The sequence below is a fragment of the Dasypus novemcinctus genome, chromosome 21, assembly GCF_030445035.2.
Source record: "Dasypus novemcinctus isolate mDasNov1 chromosome 21, mDasNov1.1.hap2, whole genome shotgun sequence".
Classification (NCBI taxonomy): Eukaryota; Metazoa; Chordata; class Mammalia; order Cingulata; family Dasypodidae; genus Dasypus; species Dasypus novemcinctus.
The window spans coordinates 28,877,159-28,899,473 of NC_080693.1; the positions used below are offsets into that span (position 1 = coordinate 28,877,159).

A 22,315-nucleotide genomic window follows, 5' to 3' on the forward strand; every position below is an offset into this window, starting at 1 on the left:
ATGTGGTAGACGGACACCCCAACCACTGGGCCAAGTCCGTTTCCCTCATCTAATAGTTTTATCCAATTGATGATTGTGGCCTGAATTAATAATTGTATTTTATTAGAGGTTACAAAATAGTATTTTTCTGATTCTATTATTCCTGCTGCATTCATTAGTAATAATTTTTCTGTAAAGAAGAACTTTCTGTCCTCAACTAGGACTATTTGACCCTCAAATACAGTTCATATAGGAATGGCAGGAAAGGACCTATGTTTAATTCTTTCCCTTTAATCATCAATTTTCAGAGTAAGGAGATGGTGCCCTCATTTCTTCCATTGTTGACCAGTGAAGTATTTTTATTTCTTTTGTTTTTATTTCTCTTTCTCTCTCTTTTAAATATCATTATAAACTCATGGGATTTTATAAATTCACTGTGAGTGCAATTATTGTTATTTTTTAATATAAATTTTTTTAAAGAATAGACATAGAGAAAAATGGGCAATTTCAGAGCAGGAGTTTTCAAATTAAAGCAAATCCATGTAACTGCCACTCATATTAAGAAATGTAACAGTATCAATACCCCAGAAGTCCCCCTCGTGGCCCTTTCCAGTCATTACCTTGGCTCTAAGGATAACCACTATCCTAACTTCTGTTATCATAGATTAGTTTTGCCTGTTTTAAACTTTGTATGAATGGGATGATATAGTATGTTCTGTCTTATTCCTGGGCTCTTTTACTCAATATTATGGTTTTGAGGCCCATCAACGTTTGTGTAGATTATTTTTATTGCTGTATAGTATTCCATTATACAAATGTAATATGATTTATTTATCCATTCTATTGTTGATGGACATTTGGGTTGTTCCAGTATGAAGTTATTGTGAATAATAATCAGTGTTGCTGTGAACATTCTAGTACATGTCTTTTGGTAAACATAAAAAACACATTTCTATTGGGTATATGCCTAAGAGTGGAATTGCTAGGTCATGGGGCATGTATATGTTCAGCTTTAATTGAATTGCCAAACATTTTTCTAAAGGCATTTGTATTAGTCAGCCAAAGGGGTGCTGATGCAAAATACCAGAAGCCTTTTATAAAGGGTATTTATTTGGGGTAGAAGCTTAATTACCAGACCATAAAGCATAACTTACTTCCCTCACCAATGTCTATTTCCACGTGTTGGAGCAAGATGGCTGCTGACACCTGCCAGGGTTCAGGCTTCCTGGGTTCCTCTCTTCCCAGGGTTCATTTCTCTCTGGGATCAGCTTCTCTGTTTTCCCCACAAGGTCAGCTGTAGACTATCAGGTAAACAGCTCTGTCTCTTTTTCTGGGGCTTTTGCCATGTCTAAGAAGCTTTCTCTATTCCTCCTTGTTCTTCTCCTTTGTGTTCACTTCCTGGGCCCCAGCTCAAAAACTCCAACAACAAAACTCCAACATCAAAACGCCAACTCTCTTCTTTTGCCATGTCTTTTATCTATGAGTTCCCACCCACCAAGGAGTAGGGACTCAATGCCCTGCTGATGTGGCCCAATCAAAGCCCTAATCATAATTTAATTAAGTAAATGTGAAACTTCAGACAGTTTACAAACATAATCCAATATCTATTTTTGGAATTCATAGCTATATCAAACTGCTACAGCATTGTACCAATTTACACTTCCACCAGCAATATTTGAGAGTTCTAGTTGCCTACCAGCATCTTTAGAAGAATTCACCAATGAAGCTCTCTGGGCCTGGAGTTCTTTATGGGAAGTTTTTAAATAATGGATCAATTTTTTTAAGTAGATATGGGAGTATTCAGATTTTATTTTCTTCTTTTGTCATTTTTGGTAAATTATTTCAAGGAATTTGTCCATTTCACTAAAATTGTCACATTTACTGGCATAAAGTTGTATATATCCTCTTTTCTTTTAAGTTGTCTTAGGGTCTGTTTTGGTTCTCTTTTTCATTCCTGATATTTGTAATTTGTATTTCCCCCTTTTTTTTCCTTGAGAAGTCTTGTTAGGGTTTTATCTATTTTACTAATAATTTTAACGAACAAACTTCAGCTTTGTTTATCTTCTCTACATTTACGTTAGTTTTCTCTTTCATTGATAATCTGCTCATAGCTTTATTCCTTCTTTCTACTTTTTTTAGTTTGGTTTGCTATTATTTTAATTTCTTGAGATGGAAGCTTAGATAATTTATTTTCAGCCTTTCTTATTTTTTAACACACATATAAGGCTATACATTTCCCTAAGCATTGCTTAGCTGTATCCCACAAGTTATGATTTGTTTTCTTAATTCTCATTCCTTTCAAAATATTTTAAAATTTCCTTTGTGACATCATCTTTGATCCAGGGTTATTTAGAAGTATATGGCTTAATTTCCAAGAATTTTAGATTTTCCTAGTTTTCTTTCTTTTATTGGTTACTAGTTTAATTCATATTTTCAATTATTTCAATCAATTGAAATTCTTTGAGACTTGGCTTTATACTGAGCATGTGGTCAATTTTGGTAAATGTACACTTGAAAAGGATGTTTATTTTACCAATGTTGGGTGCAGTGGTTTATTTGTCATTTAGGTAGACCTTATTAATTGTATTGTTCGGTTCTTCTGTATACTTACTGATTTTTAAAAAAATCTGGTTTATCAGTTAATATGAGAGGTTTGTTAAATTCTCCCTCTGGTGGATTTTGGTATTTTTCCTTTTAATTCAGTCTTTGCTTTACATGTTTTGAAATGATGTTATTGGATACAAAAGGATTTTAAATTGTTATATCTTTTTGGTGAATTGTCTCCTTTATCATGAAGAAACATGCCTTTTTATCTCTGTAATTTAAGGCCTCTTGCTTTTCACCCTTCTGACTTCTTATATTTAAGGTATTTTTCTTATAAGTCTGCAATATATATTGTTGGATTTTGCTTTTTAAATATCCATTCTAGCCATTTGTATTTCCTCTTTGGAAAAATGTCTATTCAAATATCTTGCCCATTTTTTAAATTGGGTTACTTGTCTTTTTATCTTTGAGTTGTGTGATCTCTTTATATAATATGGAAATCAAACTCATATTGGATATGTGGTTTCTGAAGATTTTCTTCCATTGACTAGGCTGCTTTTTCACCTTTTTACAAAGTCATATGAAGCACGAAAATGTTTAATTTTGAGGAGAGTCCATTTATTATTTTTTCTTCCCATTGCTCGTGCTTTGGGTGTAAGGTTTAAAAAACCACCACCTACCACAAGATCTTGAAGAATGTTTCCCCACATTTTCTTCTAGGAATTTTATAGTTCTAGCTTTTACATTTAGGTCCTTGATCCATTTTGAGTTAATTTTTGTATAAAGTGTGAGATAGAGGTCCTCTTTCTTTCTTTTAGATAGGAATATCCAGTTTTCTGAATGCTATTTGTTGAATAGACTGTTCTGACCCAGCTGAGTGGGCTTGACAGCCTTGTTAAAGATCACTTAACCATAGATGTGAAGGTCTATTTCTGAACTCTCAGTTCAATTTCCTTGGTCAATTTGTTTATTTTTATGCCAATCCCATGCTGTTTTTACCCCTGTAGCTAAGTAATATGCTTTAAACCTAGGAAGTAAGAGTCCTCCAATTTGATCTTTTAAAATATATTTTTGGCTATTTCGTGACTTTATCTTTCCAAATAAATTTGATAATTGGCTTTTCCAATTCTGCAAAAAAAGGCTGTTGGAATTTTTTATTGGGATTGCACTGAATTTGTAAATCAGTTTGTGTTGAATTGACATCATAATGATATTTAGTCTTCCAATCCATGAACATGGAATAGCCTTCCATTTATTTAGGTCTTCTTTGGTTTCTTTTAGCAATGTTTTGTGGTTTTCTGAATACAGGTCCTTTATGTCATTGGTTGTTTATTCCTAAATATTTGACTCTTTTAGTCACTATTATAAATGGAAGTTTTTTCCTGACTTCCTTCTCAGTTTGCTCATTAGTAGTATATAGAAATGCTATTGATTTTTGGCTATTAATCTTGTATCCTGCCATTCTGCTGAAGCTGTCTATTAGTTCTACTAGCTTTGTTGTAGATTTTGGGTGATCTTCTAGGTTAAGGATCATATCATCAGCAATAGTGAAAGTGTTACTTCTTCCTTTCCTATTTAGATGGCCTTTGTTTCTTTTTCTTGCATAATTGCTCTAGCTAGAACTTCTAGCACAATGTTGAATAACAGTGGAGAGAATGGGCATCCTTCTCTTGCTCAGATCTCAGTGGGAAAGCTTTCAATCTTTCTCCATTGAGTACAATGTTAGCTGTGGGTTTTTCATATATGTACTTTATTATATTGAGAAAGTTTCCTTATTTTCCTATCTTTTGGGGTGTTTTTATCAAGAAGGGGGGTTGTATTTTGTCAGATGCCTTTTCTCCATCAATTGAGATGATCATGTGATTTTTCTTCTTCAATCTATTAATATAGTATATTACACTGATTGATTTTTCTAGTGTTGAACCACCCTTGCACACCTGGTATAAAACCCACTTGATCATGGTATATAATTCCTTTAATGTTCTTTTGGATTAGATTAGAAGTATTTTGTTGAGGATTTTTGTATCTATATTCATTAGAGAAATTGGTCTGTAACTGCCTTTTTTTCATAATATTTTTATTATGCTTTGGTATTAGGATGATGTTGGCTCCATAGAATGAATTTGGTAGTGTTCCTTCCTGCTCAGTTTTTTGGAACAGTTTGAGCAGCATTGGTATTAGATCTTCTTTAAATGATTGGTAGAATTCACCTGTGAAGCCATCTGGTCCTGGGCTTTTCATTTTGGGGAGGTTTTGATGACTGTTTCAATTTCTTTGCTTATTACTGATTTGTTGAGGCCTTCTATTTCTTCTAGAGTCAGAGTAGGTTGTTCATGTGTTTCTAAGAATTTGTCCATTTCGTCAACATTATCTAGTTTTTTGGTGTACAGGTGTTCATAGTATCCTCTTATGATCTCTTATTTCTGTGGGGTCAGTGGTGATGCCCCTTCTCGTTTCTGATTTTATTTATTTGGATCTTCTCTCCTTTTTTCTTTGTTAGTTTAGCTAAGGGTTTGTCAAATCTTTTTAAAAAAATCTTTCTCGTTTCGTTGATTCTCTCTCGGTTTTTTTTGGTTTTTTTTTATAGGGGAATTCTTTTTTTTTTTTTTTTTTTAAAGATTTATTTATTTATTTAATTTCCCCCCCTCCCCTGGTTGTCTGTTCTTGGTGTCTATTTGCTACGTCTTGTTTCTTTGTCCGCTTCTGTTGTCGTCAGCGACATGGGAAGTGTGGGCGGCGCCATTCCTGGGCAGGCTGCTCTTTCTTTTCGCGCTGGGCGGCTCTCCTCACGGGCGCACTCCTTGCGCGTGGGGCTCCCCCACGCGGGGGACACCCTTGCGTGGCAGGGCACTCCTTGCGCGCATCAGCACTGCGCATGGCCAGCTCCACACGGGTCAAGGAGGCCCGGGGTTTGAACCGCGGACCTCCCATATGGTAGACGGACGCCCTAACCACTGGGCCAAAGTCCGTTTCCCTCTCTTGTTTTTTTATTCTCCGTTTCATTTATTTCTGCTCTAATCTTTGTTAGTTCTTTCCTTCTGCTTGCTTTGGGGTTAGTTTCCTGTTCTTTTTCTAGTTCCTCCAGATGTACAGTTAGGGCTTCAATTTTTAGCTCTTTTATCTTTTTTAAAATCAGTTTTATTTATACATATTAATAAAGCATACAATCCACCCAAAACCTACAATCCATCCAAATCATTCTTTTTAAATATAAGCATTAAGGGCTATAAATTTCCCTCTCAGCACTGCCTTCACTGTATCCCATAAGTTTGATATGGGAATAGACATTTTTCCAAAGAAGAAATACCAATAGCCAAAAAGTACATGAAAAGATGTCCTACATCACTAGCTATTTGGGAAATGCAGATCAAAACTACAAATATGGTATATACCTATGATGGAACACTACTCAGATGTAAGAAGAAATGAACTTGGGCTGGATAGGACAACATGGATCAATCTTGAGGATGTTGTTTTGAGTGAAACAGGCCAGGCACAAAAGGACAAATAATGTATAGTCTCATGATATGAACTAAATGTGATGAGTAAACTTAGAGAGTTAAACTATAGTGTATAAGTTAGTAGGAGACAGAATGCGGGCTGAGAAGCAGGAGCTAATGCTGAATGTATGTAGAATGGTTAAAAAGGTTGATTGTAAATATTTTTGAAATGGATAGAGATGATTGTAACACATTAAAGATGAGTATAACTAACACTGCTGATTTATAAATATGATTATGGCTGAAATGGGTTTTCTAGGGAAGATAATGTTAATTGAAAGACAGTTCAAGGATGTATAATATAGTGATTTCAGTGGTAGATGAGGATTGTGGTTAATAATACAAATATTATTTTTATTATTCCTCTATTATAGGGTGTTAAGAATATGGTAATACATGGGAAAAATACAACTCATGTAAACTTATAGACTATAGTTAACAGCCATATATTATTCTAGCAAAGGCAAAGAAGGTACTATGTCAGTGCTAAAGGTCAGAGAAAAAAAGTATATAAAATTTAGTTTGATAGGATGTGAATATGATCAAGCATTTTAAATTGTATTTTCTTTGTTAATAAGGAGACCTTGATCATGTCATTTAACTAGTCTGTGCTCATTTATTCATCTTTTAGAATACTAGAGAAACAGTTGAGTTTGTTTTTAGGATTAAATAAAATAAATGTGCCTGGATAGCATTTTAAAAAAAGTAATGCTTCAATAATTTGTTAAACTGTCCTTTGTTATTTTATTTTTTGAAGTTGAAATAAATTTTTAAAAAATCCATTCTGGCAATTTCTATCTTTTATTTAGAATATGTAGTCTACTTGTGTATTAGTCAGCCAAAGGGGTGCTGATGCAAAATACCAGAAATTGGTTGGTTTTTATAAAGGATATTTATTTGGGGTAGGAGCTTACAGATACCAGGTCATAAAGCATAAGTTACTTCCCTCACCAAAGTCTATTTGGAGCAAGATGGCTGCCGACGTCTGGGAGGGTTCAGGCTTCCTGGGTTCCTACATTTCTGGGGCTTGCTTTTCTCTGGGATCAAGGTTCTTTTCTTCCTGGGGCTAGCTTCTCTTTCCTCTGTGAGCTTACTTCCTGTGGGGCTCCAGCTTAAGGCTTCAGCATCAAACTCCAGCATCAGAAACGCTCAACTCTGTTCTTTGCCATGGCTTTTATCTGTGAGTCCCCACCCCTTGGTGGGGATACCCTAATCACAACTCAGTGGTGCCCAGGTATAGATCAGATTACAAACAGAATCCAGTATCTATTTTTGGAATTCATATCCATATCAAACTGCTTGCATTTAATGTGATTACTGGCACAGTTGGGTTTATGGCTACCCTTTCCTATTTTTTCTCCTTGACCCCCATATTTTATGTTGCTTTTTCTCTCCTTTCTTACTTTATTTCCCTATATTATCTTATTGTTTGTGTATTTATTTTTCATTCTTTTAGCAGTTACCCTGCATCCTTTACTGAAAATAAACTTAAATTTTTCACCTCTCTGGTAAATGCTTAAACCTTGGGATTTTATGTGATCCTCTACGTGTATGTTAAGTCCCAAAGACATTATTGTTATTGTTTGTGCAGTCAGGATTCATTTATATTTTACCCACACATATACTCTTAGTTCTTCATTCTTTCCTGCAATTATACGTTCTGTCTTGAATCAGTTTTCTTCTGCCTGAAGCATTCACTTTATATTTTTTTCATTGCAGGGGACTGGCAATAGATTCTCCGGTTTTGTCTGAAAAAAATCCTTATTTCATTTTTGAAAGATATTTTCATTGCATATTGAGTTTTAGGTTGGCCACTTATTTTCTTTCAGCACTTTAAATATATCATTCTAATGTCTTCTGCCTGCCTTTGTTTCTGTCACAAAACAGCTTTTGATCTTATTATTAATTGTCTAACAAAAAATATTCAGAGAAGTGCGCTTACCTCTATCCCTGTCCCCTGCACTCAATTTATTTAACTTTTAACCTATATTTCCAGTTGTTTATATTTATATACATATAAACAAATACTTATACACACATTTATGTGAATATATCTCCTTCTCTTCCTTATACAAGACAGCATAGTTTCTATATCTATCTCTCACTTAGATTTTAATTTGTTGCTAAAATCTTTGCTGCTGAGTGAAAGGTTGTAAATTGAGAAAAAAATTTCCATAAATTTCAATAGAAAAGCTGTGATGCATTCCATCTACACCAATAAACCTTTTACTGATATAAAAGTTTAGATACTGGGAAGCAGATTTGGCTCAACTGATAGAGCGTCTGCCTACCACATGAGAGGTCCAGGGTTCAAACCCAGGGCCTCCTGACCCATGTGGTGAGCTGGCCCATGTGGCCTAATGTGCACAAGGAGTGCTGTGCCACGCAGGGTGTCCCCTGCGTAGGGGAGCCCCATGTGCAAGGAGTGCACTCCTGCAAGGAGAACCACCCCACACGAAAAGAACACAGCCTGTCCAGGAGTGGCACCGCACATACAGAGAGCTGATGCAGCAAGATGATGCAACAAAAAGAGACATGGATTCCCGGTGCTGCTGACAAGAATGCAAGAAGACTCAGAAGAACACACAACGAATGCACGCAGATAGTGGACAACAGGGGGTGGGGGGGGGAGAGAAAAAAAATCTTAAAAAAAGAAAGTTTATATACTGACCAATAAGATACATGCCCATAAATAAAAATAGTAATTTGAAAATAAAAATATAGTCTGTATAAAATTTACTATAATAAAGGTTTATTGTTCTCATTCCTCATTAAAGGAGGATGGATACAAGCGAATCATTATTGAGAAGGTACATTTTTCTTTCTGCACCATTTTTCTTCACTGCTTTTTCAACATTTGGGGGCATTTAAGGTTATCTTGCACTCGAACTACCTTTAAAAGTACAATAAATTCTAAACCCCAAAGCACCTCAAAACACATGGAAATAGCTCATAAAAGGTGCAGAATCATAAAAGTTACTCTTAACCCTCTCAATTGGTGCACATGCAAAACAGCATTTTGAGTTTATCCAGGCATGGCATATGTTCCTTATGATTGTCAGACTAGAACCTATTATTGTAAGTAATTGTCAGTAAATTAGTGAGAGTTGTCTTTGCCTGAAACTGTACTGTCAGAATATCATTCCTTATAGCTTGTGTATTTAGTGTGTTTAGGCATGAAAAAGTCATGATGCCATAAGAAAAAGAAGTTGGGGTCCAAAAAGTGGTATAACTTTTCAAGCACTTTTATGGCAAAAAAGGCATTAAATGAACAGTTGTTCTCTGAGGTAAGTCTGTAGACTGAACTTCTTGCTTTTTCCTACATAATGTAATACATTAGAGTTTTAAGCAGCAGAACAGAATGGTGGGCCTATGTTTTTAAGAAATCTTTCTCCCCGATATAGTCTCTGTAACATTTACATAATTGAAGTATCTTTTAAAAAGTAAAAAAAATAAAAAAAAACCACCATCACGACCACAACAACAAATCTTTCTGACAGCTGGTGTGGAAAGGATGTATGCAGAGGGATGAGTCGAGAGAGAGAAAGGCCAGGAGACTAATGAACTTGTCCAAGCAAGAGACAATGAGGGGAAGTGGATGTGGCTCAAGTGATAGAGCTTCCACCTATCATATGGGAGGACCCAGGTTGGATTCCTGGGGCCTGCTGGTGAAAAAGAAGAGAAAGTGTGCCCATGCGGCAAGCCAGGGCCCGCGCGAATGCCCGTGTGGTGAGCCAGTACCTGTGCGAGTTAGTCACGCAGCAGGATGATAATGCATCAAAAGAGAGACAAGGGGAGAGTCAAGGTGAAGTGCAGCAGAAACCAGAAACTGAGGTGGTGCAATTGACAGGGAACCTCTCCCCATCAGAGGTCTCCAGGATCAAATCCCGGTGAATCCTAGAGGAGAGAGAATGAGAAGAGAAGACAACACAGACAGCAAAAACAGCAGGGCGGGAGGAGGAGAAGGGCGGGGGAGGTGTTTAAATAAAGAAAGAAATCTTAAAAAAAAGAGAGAGAGAGACAATGAGGCCAGTGGGGCAGAATTGAGCCCCTACAGAAACCCAAATATGTATGAGAATTCCTAGTTCACTAAAGGTGGAATTTCAAATCCATGGGGTTAAGACAAAGTAGTCAAGAAATAATGTTGAGAGAGTTTAATTTGGAGGAGTAAATGATTAAAGCTGGATCCCTAACTGTACCAAAAAAAAGTTCCAGATGGATCAGAGATTCAAGTGTAAGAATCTCGAAACAATAACAATAACAAAAATCAAAGGAAAAGCAAGTGAGATTTTTCAAATAATTTCTGTGTGGGGAAGCATGACATAAAATTCAGGAATCATAAAAGGAAAAATGATTACATTTGACTATGTTAAAAATGCGTATGTAACACTGATGTTCATAGCAGTGTTATTCATGATTGTCAAAAGATGGAAACAACCCAGGTGTCCATCAACTGATGACTGGATAAACAAACTGTAGTGTATTCACATGATGGAATATTATACAGCTGTAAGAAGTGAAGTGGTAGGGAAGCGGACTTGGGCCAGTGGTTAGGGTGTCCGTCTACCACATGGGAGGTCCGCGGTTCAAACCCCGGGCCTCCTTGACCCGTGTGGAGCTGGCCCATGTGCAGTGCTGATGCGCACAAGGAGTGCCGTGCCACGCAGGGGTGTCCCCTGCGTAGGGGAGCCCCACGTGCAAGGAGTGTGCCCCGTAAGGAGAGCCGCCCAGCGCGAAAGAAAGTGCTGCCTGCCCAGGAATGGCGCCGCACACACGGAGAGCTGACACAAGATGACAACATGACTCAACAAAAAGAGACACAGATTCCCGTGCCATTGACAACTGACCTACATTGTCCAGCATCTGTCCCTGCAGTACCACCCAGGACAACTCCAAGTCCTGAAAATGCCCCCACATTATATCTCTTCTTCCCTTTCCCTACCCTCAGCAGCTACCATGGCCACTTTAGACCTTGCAACGTATTTTTTTTAAAAGATCTATTTATTACCGCCTCCCCCCCGCCGTTGTCTGCTCTCTATGTCCATTCCCTGTGTGTTCTTCTGTGTCCGCTTGCATTCTTGTCAGGCGGCACAGGGAATCCGTGTCTCTTTTGTTGAGTCATCTTTCTACGTCAGCTCTCCGTGTATGGCACCACTCCTGGGTGGGCTGCGCTTTCTTGCGGGGCGGCTCTCCTTGCGCAGGGGGCACTCCTTGTGCGTGAGGCACCCCTGCAAGGGGCACCCCTGCGTGAGACAGCACTCCTTGTGCGTGGAAACAATGCACATGGGCCAGCTCACCACACGGGCCAGGAGGCCCTGGGTATCTAACTCTGGACCTCCTATATGGTAGGCGGAAGCTCTATCAGTTGAGCCACATCATCTTCCCACAATGTGTATTTGACAAATGCACATGTCTTTGTACTCCAAGTTCCTTCTTGCCCCTTCCCAGTTGGTCCCCAACCCAACCTGACCTCATTCCCCCAAGGCAATGTTTTTCACCGTAGGTTAGTTTTGCTTATTCTAGACGATCATATTAATGGAACTATACAGCAGACATCTTTTATGAAAGACTTCTTTCACTCAACGTAACTTTTGAGATTCACCCATGTTGTTGTATGTATTTTATAACTGGGTAGTATTCCATTGTGTGAATACACCACAGTTAGTTCTGTTGATGGACATTTGAGCTGTTTCCTCTTCAGGGGCTGTTATGAATAAAGCTGCTATACCATGTTTTTGTACAGGTATTTTGAGGACAACGTTTTTCTCTTGGGTCACTTGACAGGCAGGGGCAGTGAACTTAGAATTGATGTAGGCCCTTCCCCAGGATTCATAGTCTATTTTAACTTTAGTACAAGGTGCAGTGATGAGCACAGAGGGTACACAGTGGGAGATGTGAGAAGTGGGAAACACTTGGGGGGAGAACCAGGAAAGGTGTCGTTGCCCTCCTGCTGGCAACGTGGTTGCGTAGGAGAGTCGGGGGCTCTGGGACAGACAGACCTGCAGTCCCTTGAAAAATCCCTCAGTCTTGCAGTCTCACGCCGCTGCTAGTATGTAAAACAGGTCTATTGACACAGCAGGCTTCCGGTGAGGACTTGATGCAGTTGTGGGAGAAAAAGGCCCAGCCGCAGCCTCTTTCGCTAACTGTGCCCCCTTTCCCCACAGGCCTGGCTCCGCTGGCGGGCTTCAACGTGGATGTGACCCGGACCTGGGTCACGCCCGCGGGAGGCGCACCCTTTGTGCTCAGCTCCCTTCTGCACCAAGACCCCAGCACCAACCAGACCTGGTAAGTGGGGCCTGACAGGCAGGAGGGGAGAGGATCGAGGGGCCTCTGGCACACCCACTCCTGCTGTCTGGGGAGAACCTCCCTCTGATTTTCAGAAAGATGAACAGGAGAAAGGGAGAAGGCAGGAGGGAGGCTGTGAGCCCCAAGCCAGTCTGCGTGGAGCCTGCACCCCTCTCTCCTCCCCCAGGCTCTCTGACCCCATAGCCTGGGAGGGCCTGCTGGGTTCCAGGAATGGAGGACTTTAAAAATAAAGCTCCTTACGGCTCTTTTGTCCCTTACAAAAGTAACACATGCTCAACATATGAAATTTGGAAAGTGACAAAAAAACAATAGAGAAAAAATAAAAACATGAGGCGTGAGAGAGTAGTGGTTAAGAGGCAGGCTCTGCCTCCTCACTGTTGGGGACCATGCCAGCTTCACCCTGTATTTGCTCTGCAACCTTGGCAAGGGGCTCCGCGCCCGAGTCTCAGCTTCTCGCCTCTAAAATGGAGGGGCTGATTTGACCTTCCTCAAAGGGTTGCGCAAAGACTGTTTGAGATAATGCACGTAAAAGGTTTGCATGGTCTCTGGACAAATTAGGGCTCAGGATGCATTAGCTTATATGTGTATACTTTTTAAAATATATTTTTGTTGCAGAAGTTGGAACGTACAAAACAATCATGCATATGTGTACAACTCCTATACAACACCCCTTCACCACACACCACACCGTGGTGGAACATTTGTTACAGATTATGAGACAATATCATCAGACTATTACCACCAACCATGGTCCATAGCGTACATGTGCGCACTTTTTCCATATACCCCATTATCAACACTGTACATCTTTTGCATTGATGCAAGAATATTATGGTATTGCTGTTAACTATAGTCCATAGGTCACACCAGTTGTATTTTTCCCATGCTTCTTCACATTCCCACCACCCTACAGTAGTGGCATTCAACTTTAGCTCACAGAAGGACACTCTTGCATCTGTACCATCAACAATTCTCATCCATCTCTGGGTGTACTGTGTTATTCAGTCCTTAGCTTTCTTTCAATTGACATTTACATCCCTAGACTAAGCTTTTCAGCCATAATCCCATTTATAAACCAGCTGCTACTCACTATAATGTGCTACCATCAACTCTATCCATTTCTACACTTTTATGGTCAAGTTAATTAAAGTTTCTACATACATTAAGCATCGGCAGTCCTTCTCAGTCCTCTTCTGATCTCCTAATAGCCTATACTCTAGGTTTTAACTCCAGGTGTTTATTTTTTGTATTTAGTTCATATTAATGAGACCATGTAATATTGTTCTTTTGTGTCTGACTTACTTCACTTAGCATAATGTCTTCAGGATTCATCCATGTTATCATATGTGTCCCTACTTCATTTCCTACTGCAGCCTAGTATTGCATCATATGTATATACCACATTTTGTTATCCATTCATTGGTTAATGGACACTTGGGTTGTTTCCATCTTTTGGCAATTGTAAATAATGCTACTGTGAACATCAGTGTGCAGATGTCTGTTCATGTCACAGTTTTCAGTTCTGGGTATATTCCTACTAGATGAATTGCAGAATCATGTGGTAGTTATATTTTTAGCTTCCTGAGGAACTGCCAAACTGTCTTCCACAGAGGCTGTGCCATTTTACAATCCCACCAATAGCGAAGGAGTGTTCCTATTTGCCACATCTTCTCCAGCATTTATTGTTTGCTTTTTTAAAAATAATGACCATTCTATGCGGTTTAAGATGATATCTCGTTTTATTTTGCATTTCCTAATAGCTAGTGATATGGAACATATTTTCATGTGCTTTTTGGCCATTTGTATTTCCTCTTTGGAAAAATGTCTTTTTAAATCTTTTGCCCATTTTAAAATTGAATTGCTTGCTCTTTTATTGTTGAGTTGTACGGCCTCTATTTATTTATTTATTTTCTGGTCTCTTTATATAGAATGAAAATCAAACTCTTATCGGATATATGGTTTCCAAATATTTTCTTCCATTAGGTCAGCTGCATTTTCAACTTTTTGATGAAGTCCTTTGAATCACAAAAGTGTTTAAGTTTGAGGAGGTTCCATTTATCCATGTTTTCTTTTCTTTTTCTTTTTTTTTTTTGGTCCGCTTCTCTTGTCAGCGGCACGGGAATCTGTGTCTCTTTTTGTTGCGTCATCTTGTGTGTCAGCTCTCCGTGTGTGTGGCGCCATTCCTGGCAGGCTGAACTTTCTTTTGTGCTGGGCCGCTCTCCTTATGGGGCGCACTCCTTGTGGGGGGCACCCCTATGCGGGGGGCACCTTGCGTGGCAGGGCACTCCTTGCGCGCATCAGCACTGCACATGGGCCAGCTCACCACAAGGGTTAGGAGGCCCTGGCTTTGCCCTCCCATGTGGTAGGCAGGTGCTCTATCAATTGAGCCAAATCCACTTCCCTGTGTTTTCCATTTGTTTAAAAATTGAATTTTTATTGGGATTGCATTGAGTCTGTATATTAATATGTGTAGAATTGACATCTTAATGATATTTAGTTTTCTAATTCATGAGCATGGAATGTTCTTCCAATTATTTAGGTCTTTTTTGCTTTCTTTTAACAATGCATTGTAGTTATCTGACAAGTGCTTTACATCCTGGGTTAAGTTTATTCCTAAATATTTGATTCTTTCAGTTGCTATTTTAAATGGAATTTCTCCCCTGACTTCCTCCTCAGATTGTGCATTACTAGTGTATAGAAACACCATGATTTTTGCATATTGATTTTGTATCCTGACACTCTTCTGAAATTGTTTATTAGTGCTTGCAGCTTTGTTGTAGACTTTTGGGAACTTTCTAGGTATAGGATCATATCATTTGCAAATAGTGAAAGTTTTACTTCTTCCTTTCCAATTTGGATGCCTTCTATTTCTTTTTCTTGCCTGATTGCTCTAGCTAGAACCTCTAGCACTATATTGAACAACAGTGGTGACAGTGGGCATCCTTGTCTTGTTCCTGATCTCAATGGGAAAGCTTTCAGTCTTTCACCTTTGAATACAATGTTAGCTGTGGGTTTTTCATAGATACACTTCATCGTATTGAGAAAGCTTCCTTCAATTCCTATCTTTTGTAATATTTTTATCAGGAAAAGATGCTGTATTTTGCCAAATGTCTTTTCTGCATCAGTGATAGGATTATGTGTTTTTCTTCTTTGATTTGTTAATGTGGTATGTTATGCTGATTGATTTTCTCATGTTGAACCACCCTTGCATGTCTGGTATAAAACTCACTTGATCATGATGAATAATTTTTTAAAAAGATTTACTTTATTTATTTCTCCCTCTCCCTCCATTGTCTGCTTTCTGTGTCCATTAGCTGTGTATTCTTCTGTGTCTGCTAGTATTCTCCTGGGTAGGAGAGAGGTGATCATTCTCTTGTGCCACCTCAGCTCCCTGGTTCTGCCTCTCTTTTTTTTTTTTTTTTTTTTAAAGATTTATTTATTTATTTAATTCCCCCCCCTCCCCTGGTTGTCTGTTCTTGGTGTCTATTTGCTGCGTCTTGTTTCTTTGTCGCTTCTGTTGTCGTCAGCGGCACGGGAAGTGTGGGCGGCGCCATTCCTGGGCAGGCTGCTCTTTCTTTTCACGCTGGGCGGCTTTCCTCACGGGCGCACTCCTTGTGCGTGGGGCTCCCCCACGCGGGGGACACCCTTGCGTGGCACGGCACTCCTTGCGCGCATCAGCACTGCGCATGGCCAGCTCCACACGGCTCAAGGAGGACCGGGGTTTGAACCGCGGACCTCCCATATGGTAGACGGACGCCCTAACCACTGGGCCAAAGTCCGTTTTCCCTGCTGCCTCTCTTATTGTCTCTCCTCTGTGTCTCTTTTTGTTGCATCGTCTTGGTGCACCAGCTCTCCATGTGGGCCAGCACTCCTCTATGGGGCAGCATTCCTGCATGGGTCAGCACTCTGAGCAGGCCAGCACTCCATGCAGTCCAGCACTCCATGTGGGCCAGCTTGCCACATGGGCCAGGTTGCCTTCACCAGGAGGCCCTGGGAATCAAACCCTGGACCTCTTATATGGAACCCAATTGCTTGAGCACATCTGCTTCCCATAATTTTTTTAATGTGTTGTTGGATTCAATTAGCAAGTATTTTGTTGAGAATTTTTGCATTTGTATTAATTAGGGAAAGGAGTCTCTAATTTTCTTTTTTTCATAATATCTTTATTTGGCTTTGGTATTAAGGTGATATTGGATTCATGGGACGAGTTTGGTAGCATTCCTTCTTGTTCAATTTTTTGGAAGCGCTTGACTAAGATTGGTATTAAATCTTTGAAGGCTTGGTAGAACTAGTTGTTTGATGATGTTTCAAACTCTTTACTTGTGGCTGGTTTGCTGAGGTCTTCTGTTTCTTCCAGGGTCAGTGTAGGTTGTTTGTAAATGCCTGGGAATTTTTCCATTTTGTCTACATTGTCTAGTTCTTTGGCAAACAGTTGTTCATAGTATCGTCTTATGATCTCTTTTATCTCTGTGGGGTCAGTAGTAATGTCTACATTTTCATTTTTTATTTCTTTTGTTTGCATCTTCTCTCTCTCTCTTTTTTTTTTTTTTTTTTTTGGTCAGACTAGCTAAGGATTTGTCAATTTTGTTAATCTTCTCATAGAGCCAATTTTTGGTTTTGTTAATTCTGGTTTTTTGTTTGTTCTCAGTTTCATTTATTTATGTTCTGATCTTTGTTATTTCATTCCTTCTACTTGCTTTGGGTTTAGTTTGCTGTTCTTTTTCTAGTTCCTACAGTGTTTAGTTAGGTCATTGATTTTAGCTCTTTCTTCTTTTTTTTAATAATATATGATCAGTCTATTTAATAAGATTGTGACCAGAACACATCATTCCACTTTAAATTTAAAAAGTACTTCATGTAAGATGTTTAAGGAAAAAAATCTTATAAACATCCTTAGAGAGGGAAACGGACTTTGGCCCAGTGGTTAGGGCGTCCGTCTACCATATGGGAGGTCCGCGGTTCAAACCCCGGGCCTCCTTGACCCGTGTGGAACTGGCCATGCGCAGCGCTGATGCGCGCAAGGAGTGCCGCGCCACGCAAGGGTGTCCCCCGCGTAGGGGAGCCCCACGCGCAAGGAGTGCACCCGTGAGGAGAGCCGCCCAGCGTGAAAAGAAAGAGCAGCCTGCCCAGGAATGGCGCTGCCCACACTTCCCGCGCCGCTGACGACAACAGAAGCGGACAAAGAAACAAGACGCAGCAAATAGACACCAAGAACAGACAACCGGGGGAGGGGGGGAAATAAAATAAATAAATAAATCTTTAAAAAAAAAAAAAAAAAAAACATCCTTAGAGAGTGGCCAGTCAAATAAGTGAAGAGTGAAAGATGAGGAAAGGTAATGAACCATCCTGGAGAGGAAAACCATGGCCAAGCTATATGAGATGCTGTTATAGTGAAGACTTTCAGGCTTCTAATTACCAGATAAACTGAATATATATTGAGTAGAAAAAAAGTTAACACCTGGATATCCTTTCCAGTTACCATTCTGTATTTTTTAGTGATTTCAGCCTGGCAGCTCAATCCAGAAAGGTTGAGTTTTATCTTTCTCTTGCTTCCTTCTTATGGGCTGCACCTGTTAGATATGTATTTCAACCACTTTGTCTTCATTTCCTGTAAATTCTTTAACTGACAATACTTCCCTTCTCAATGATTCTATGAGGGAGAATGTATAACAATTTAATTTGGAATTTGAAAAAAAAAACTATTTAATTTTTATCCAGTCTGGTTCTGAGTGAGAGTGATCCTATAAGAAATTACAAATATTTCTCACATAGGAGACTCAAAGAACCACACTTGTACCCTGGAAAAATCATGCTCGGCAGTGGTACTTGTCTTACTCCTTTTATCTTCCCATTCAGAAAATTTTAACTTTTCTCTGAGAATTTTAAAAAAATTTATTGAAGCATATCACTCACAAATAAGCATACATAAACAATAAGTGTATAGTAATAGTTGTGAACTTACAAAACAAACATACATAACATCATACAGGACTCTTCTACCTCATCCTACCACCAATACCTTGCATTGTTGTGAAACATTTTTAACTAATGACTAAAGAACATTGGCAAAATATTACTACTAATCAAAGTATTTTCCCCAACCCACCCTATTACTATTAATATCTTTATATCATTTTTATGTGAACACACATAGACAATAAGTATATAGTAAAAGTTGTGAACTTACAAAGCACACATACATAACATCTTACAGGGGTCCCATATATCAACACTCCATTAATACCTTGCATTGTCATGAGATATTTGTTACAAATTATGAAAGAATATTGTCAAAATTCTACTACTAATTAATCCTTATATTTGGTGTATTTTCCCCCAACCCACCCTATTATTTTTTAAATGTATTTTTTATGACAGAAATTGTAAACTTGTAAAACAATTATGCACATGTGCAGAATTTCCAAACAACACCCCTCTATCAACACACCACACTGTGGTGGACACATTTATTATAAATAATATAACATCATCTGATTGTTACCATGTCCTTAGTGTACATTTGGCACACATTTTCCATACTGCCCCATTATCAACACAGCACGTTTTTCACATAGATGCAAGAATATTATATTATTACTGCTAACCACAGTCCATAGGTCACCACAGGTGTATCTTTCCCATGCTTCTGCACATTCCCACCACCCTGCAATAGTGATGTACATTTGCTCTAGCTAACAAAGGACACTCTTGCACCTGTACCATCAACCACAATTCTCATCAACCTCTTGGTTTACTGTGCTATTCAGTTCCTAGATTATTCTCTAGCATTCTGTCAATTAGCATTTACATACTTAGACTATCATTGTCAGCCACATTCCCACTTATAAACTAGCTGTTACTATGTGTTACTATCTACTCTATACATTTCTACACTTTTACAATAAAACTAATTAAAACTTCTACATACATTAAACATCAGTAGTCCATCTCAGTCCTCCTCTTACCCCCTTTAAGAATTCAACATCTACCACCAGGTTTTGAAGATATTTTCCTACAATTTCTTCTAGAAGGTTTATGGTTCTTGCTTTTATTTTAGATTTTTGATCCATTTTGAGTTAATTTTTGGATAAGGTGTGAGATAGGGGTCCTCTTTCCTTCTTTTGGCTATGGATAGCCAGTTCTTTCAGCACCATTTGTTGAATGGGTTCTTCTGTCCAAGCTGTGTGAGTTTGACAGGCTAGTCAAAAAATCACTTGACCATACATGTGAGGGTCTGTTTCTGAGCCATCAGTTTGGTTCCATTGGTCTATGTGTCTGTCTTTATGCCAGTACCATGATGTTTTTTTTATCACTATAGCTAGGTAATACAATTTAAAAGTCTAGAGAGAAGCGTTCGCTTTTCCTTTTTAACATGTTTCTGGCTATTCAGGACACCTTACCCTTCCAAGTGAATTTGATAATCATGTTTTCAATTAAAAAAAAAATGCTGGTGGAATTTTTATCAGGATTGCATTGAATTTGTATATCAATTTGAGTAGAATTGACATCTTAATGATATTTAGTCTTCTAATTCGTGAGGATAGAATGTTCTTCCAGTTATTTAGGACTTTTTAAATTTCTTTTAACATTGAGTTGCAGTTTTCTGAATACAAGTGCTTTACATCATTGGTTAAGTTTATTCCTATTTGAGTTTTATCTGTCATATTTTATTTTCACCACTCTTTTGACACTTTTAGTTACTTTTATTGATAGAATCTTCATTTCTAGACTCTCTTCTAGGTATCTCTCTCCTGTCTTTTCTCCTGTGCTCTAGCACACCCTTAGAATTTCCTGAAAATCTGGTTTCTTGGTTAGAAATTCCCTGTTTCTATTTATCTGTGAATATTCTAAACTTGCCCTCATTTTTGAAAGATTATCTTGTCAGATATAAGATTCTTAGCTGACAGTTTTTCTCTGGCAGTATCTAAAAGATATCATACTGCTGTCTTCTTGCATTGATGGTTTCTGGTGAGAAATCAGCACTTAATCTTACTGGGTATCCCTTATATGTTATGCATTGCTTTTCTCTTGCTGTTCTCAGAATTCTCTCTTTCTCTTTGGCATTTGACATTCTATTAGTATGTGTCTCAGAGTTTGTCTATTCAGATTTTCTTGGATGGGAATACATTGTGCTTCTTGGGCATGGGTATCTATGGCCTTCAATAGGGTTTTCTACCATTATTTCTTCAAATATTCCTTCTGTCCCTTTCCCTTCTCTTCTCCTTCTGGGACACCCATGACTTGTATGTTTGCATGTCTTTTGCTGTCATTTAGTTCCCAGAGACCTTGTTCATTTCCATTCTTTTCCTCATCTGTTCTTTTGTATGTTCACTTTCAGAGGCCATTTCTTCAAGCTCACAAAACCTTTCTTCTACCTCCTCAAATCTGTTACTAAATGATTCCAATGTTTTTTAAAATTTCATTTATTGCAACTTTCATTCCCATAAGATCTGCTATTGGGAAGTGGACTTGGCCCAGTGGTTAGGGCGTCCATCTACCACATGGGAGGTCCATGGTTCAAATCCCGTGCCTCCTTGACCCATGTGCAGCTGGCCCATGCGCAGTGCTGATGTGCGCAAGGAGTGCCGTGCCATGCAGGGGTGTCCCCCACGTGGGGGAGCCCCACGCACAAGGAGTGCGCCCTATAAGGAGAGCCGCCCAGCGTGAAAGAGGGTGCAGCCTACCTAGGAGTGGCACCACCCACATGGAGAGCTGACACAACAAGATGAAGCAACAAAAAGAAACACAGATTCCTGTGCCGCTGACAACAACAGAAGCGGACAAAGAAGACGACGCAGCAAATAGACATAGAGAATAGACAATGGGGCAGGGGGATGAGGGGAAGGGGAGAGAAATAAATAAATAAATCTTTATTAAAAAAAAGATCTATTTTTCTATGTATGCTTTCAAATTCTTCTTTGTGCTCATTCAATGTCTTCTTAATATCCTTAATTTCTTTAGCCATCTCACTGAATTTATTAAGGAAATTTGATTGGACATCTATGCTTAGTTGTTTCAACTCCTTTATGTCATCTGGAGGCTTATCTTGTTCCTTTAACTGGGCTATATCTTCTTGTTTCTTGGTGTGGATTGTAATTTTTTGTTGGTGTCTTGGCATCTGGCTTACTAGAATATTTATTCTGGGTGCAGTTTTTCTCTTTAGTTTAGGGCTTCCTACTCTTTCTCCCTTGCTGGTTGTGCAGTAGGAACCAAGGATGTAGCTGGTGCTATAAGCTGTGTAGGCTCAAGCTGCCCTCACCACTGAAGCTTCTCCCAACTTTTTCCTTTGCCAGGGGTATGGACAGAGTCACAGCTGTGTGGAATATTCCAAGCTGTGCAGGCCTAGACTGTAGTTGCCCAGAGACTGATGAAACTTCAAGCCCTTTTCTCCCCTGCCTGGGGTGATGATGGAGTTGCAGGTTGGGCAGCAATCTGTGCTGATTGTGAGGGTCCAAGATGACTGCAGTTGCCCTGGTAGACTTTCAGCTATTCAGTCTATGCCATCCAAATATGCCTGCAGTTACCTGGATAGGCTGGTGCAGGGTTCCCCAGTTTCCTCCCTGCCAGAGGGGTAGCTGAAGCCTAGGTTAGCGCTGCAGGCCAATCTGGGTGAAAGAAAGAAACTGGTTCCTACTCTCACTGTGATTTTCTGTCAGCCTGGCTTCCCCTGTGTGAGGCATGGAGTTAAAATGGCAGCTACCAGCCTTTTTCTGGCTTGGACACTTTCAGACTTGAGGTGTTCTTAGGATTATACTTTAGCCCGCCAAATTTACTCATCAGTAGCTGAAATTGGTGCCCAACTGTCTCTTCCTCCCCCTTTTTTTGGAAGTGGAGCTTTCAATTCCAGCTGTGGAAGAGTGCCCGAGGTGGTTTGTGCCTCCAGTGGAGGATGGGCACTGGCCTCCATGGCATGGAGCACTTTTACTTATGAATCTTCTCTGAAGATGGGCAGTTTCTTCCTGTAGGATGCTCTTCTGGTCTCCTGG

At 39.2% G+C, this 22,315-nt stretch overlaps 1 protein-coding gene across 1 annotated transcript in view; it reads left to right on the forward strand.

Annotated features, from left to right (window-relative positions):
- Positions 1 to 22,315, forward strand: part of ITGAE (integrin subunit alpha E) — an 83,159-nt gene that overhangs the window by 8,435 nt on the left and 52,409 nt on the right. The window contains 1 exon segment of the mRNA XM_058283749.2: positions 12,188 to 12,308. Within this exon segment, the coding sequence (XP_058139732.1) occupies positions 12,188 to 12,308 (121 nt within the window).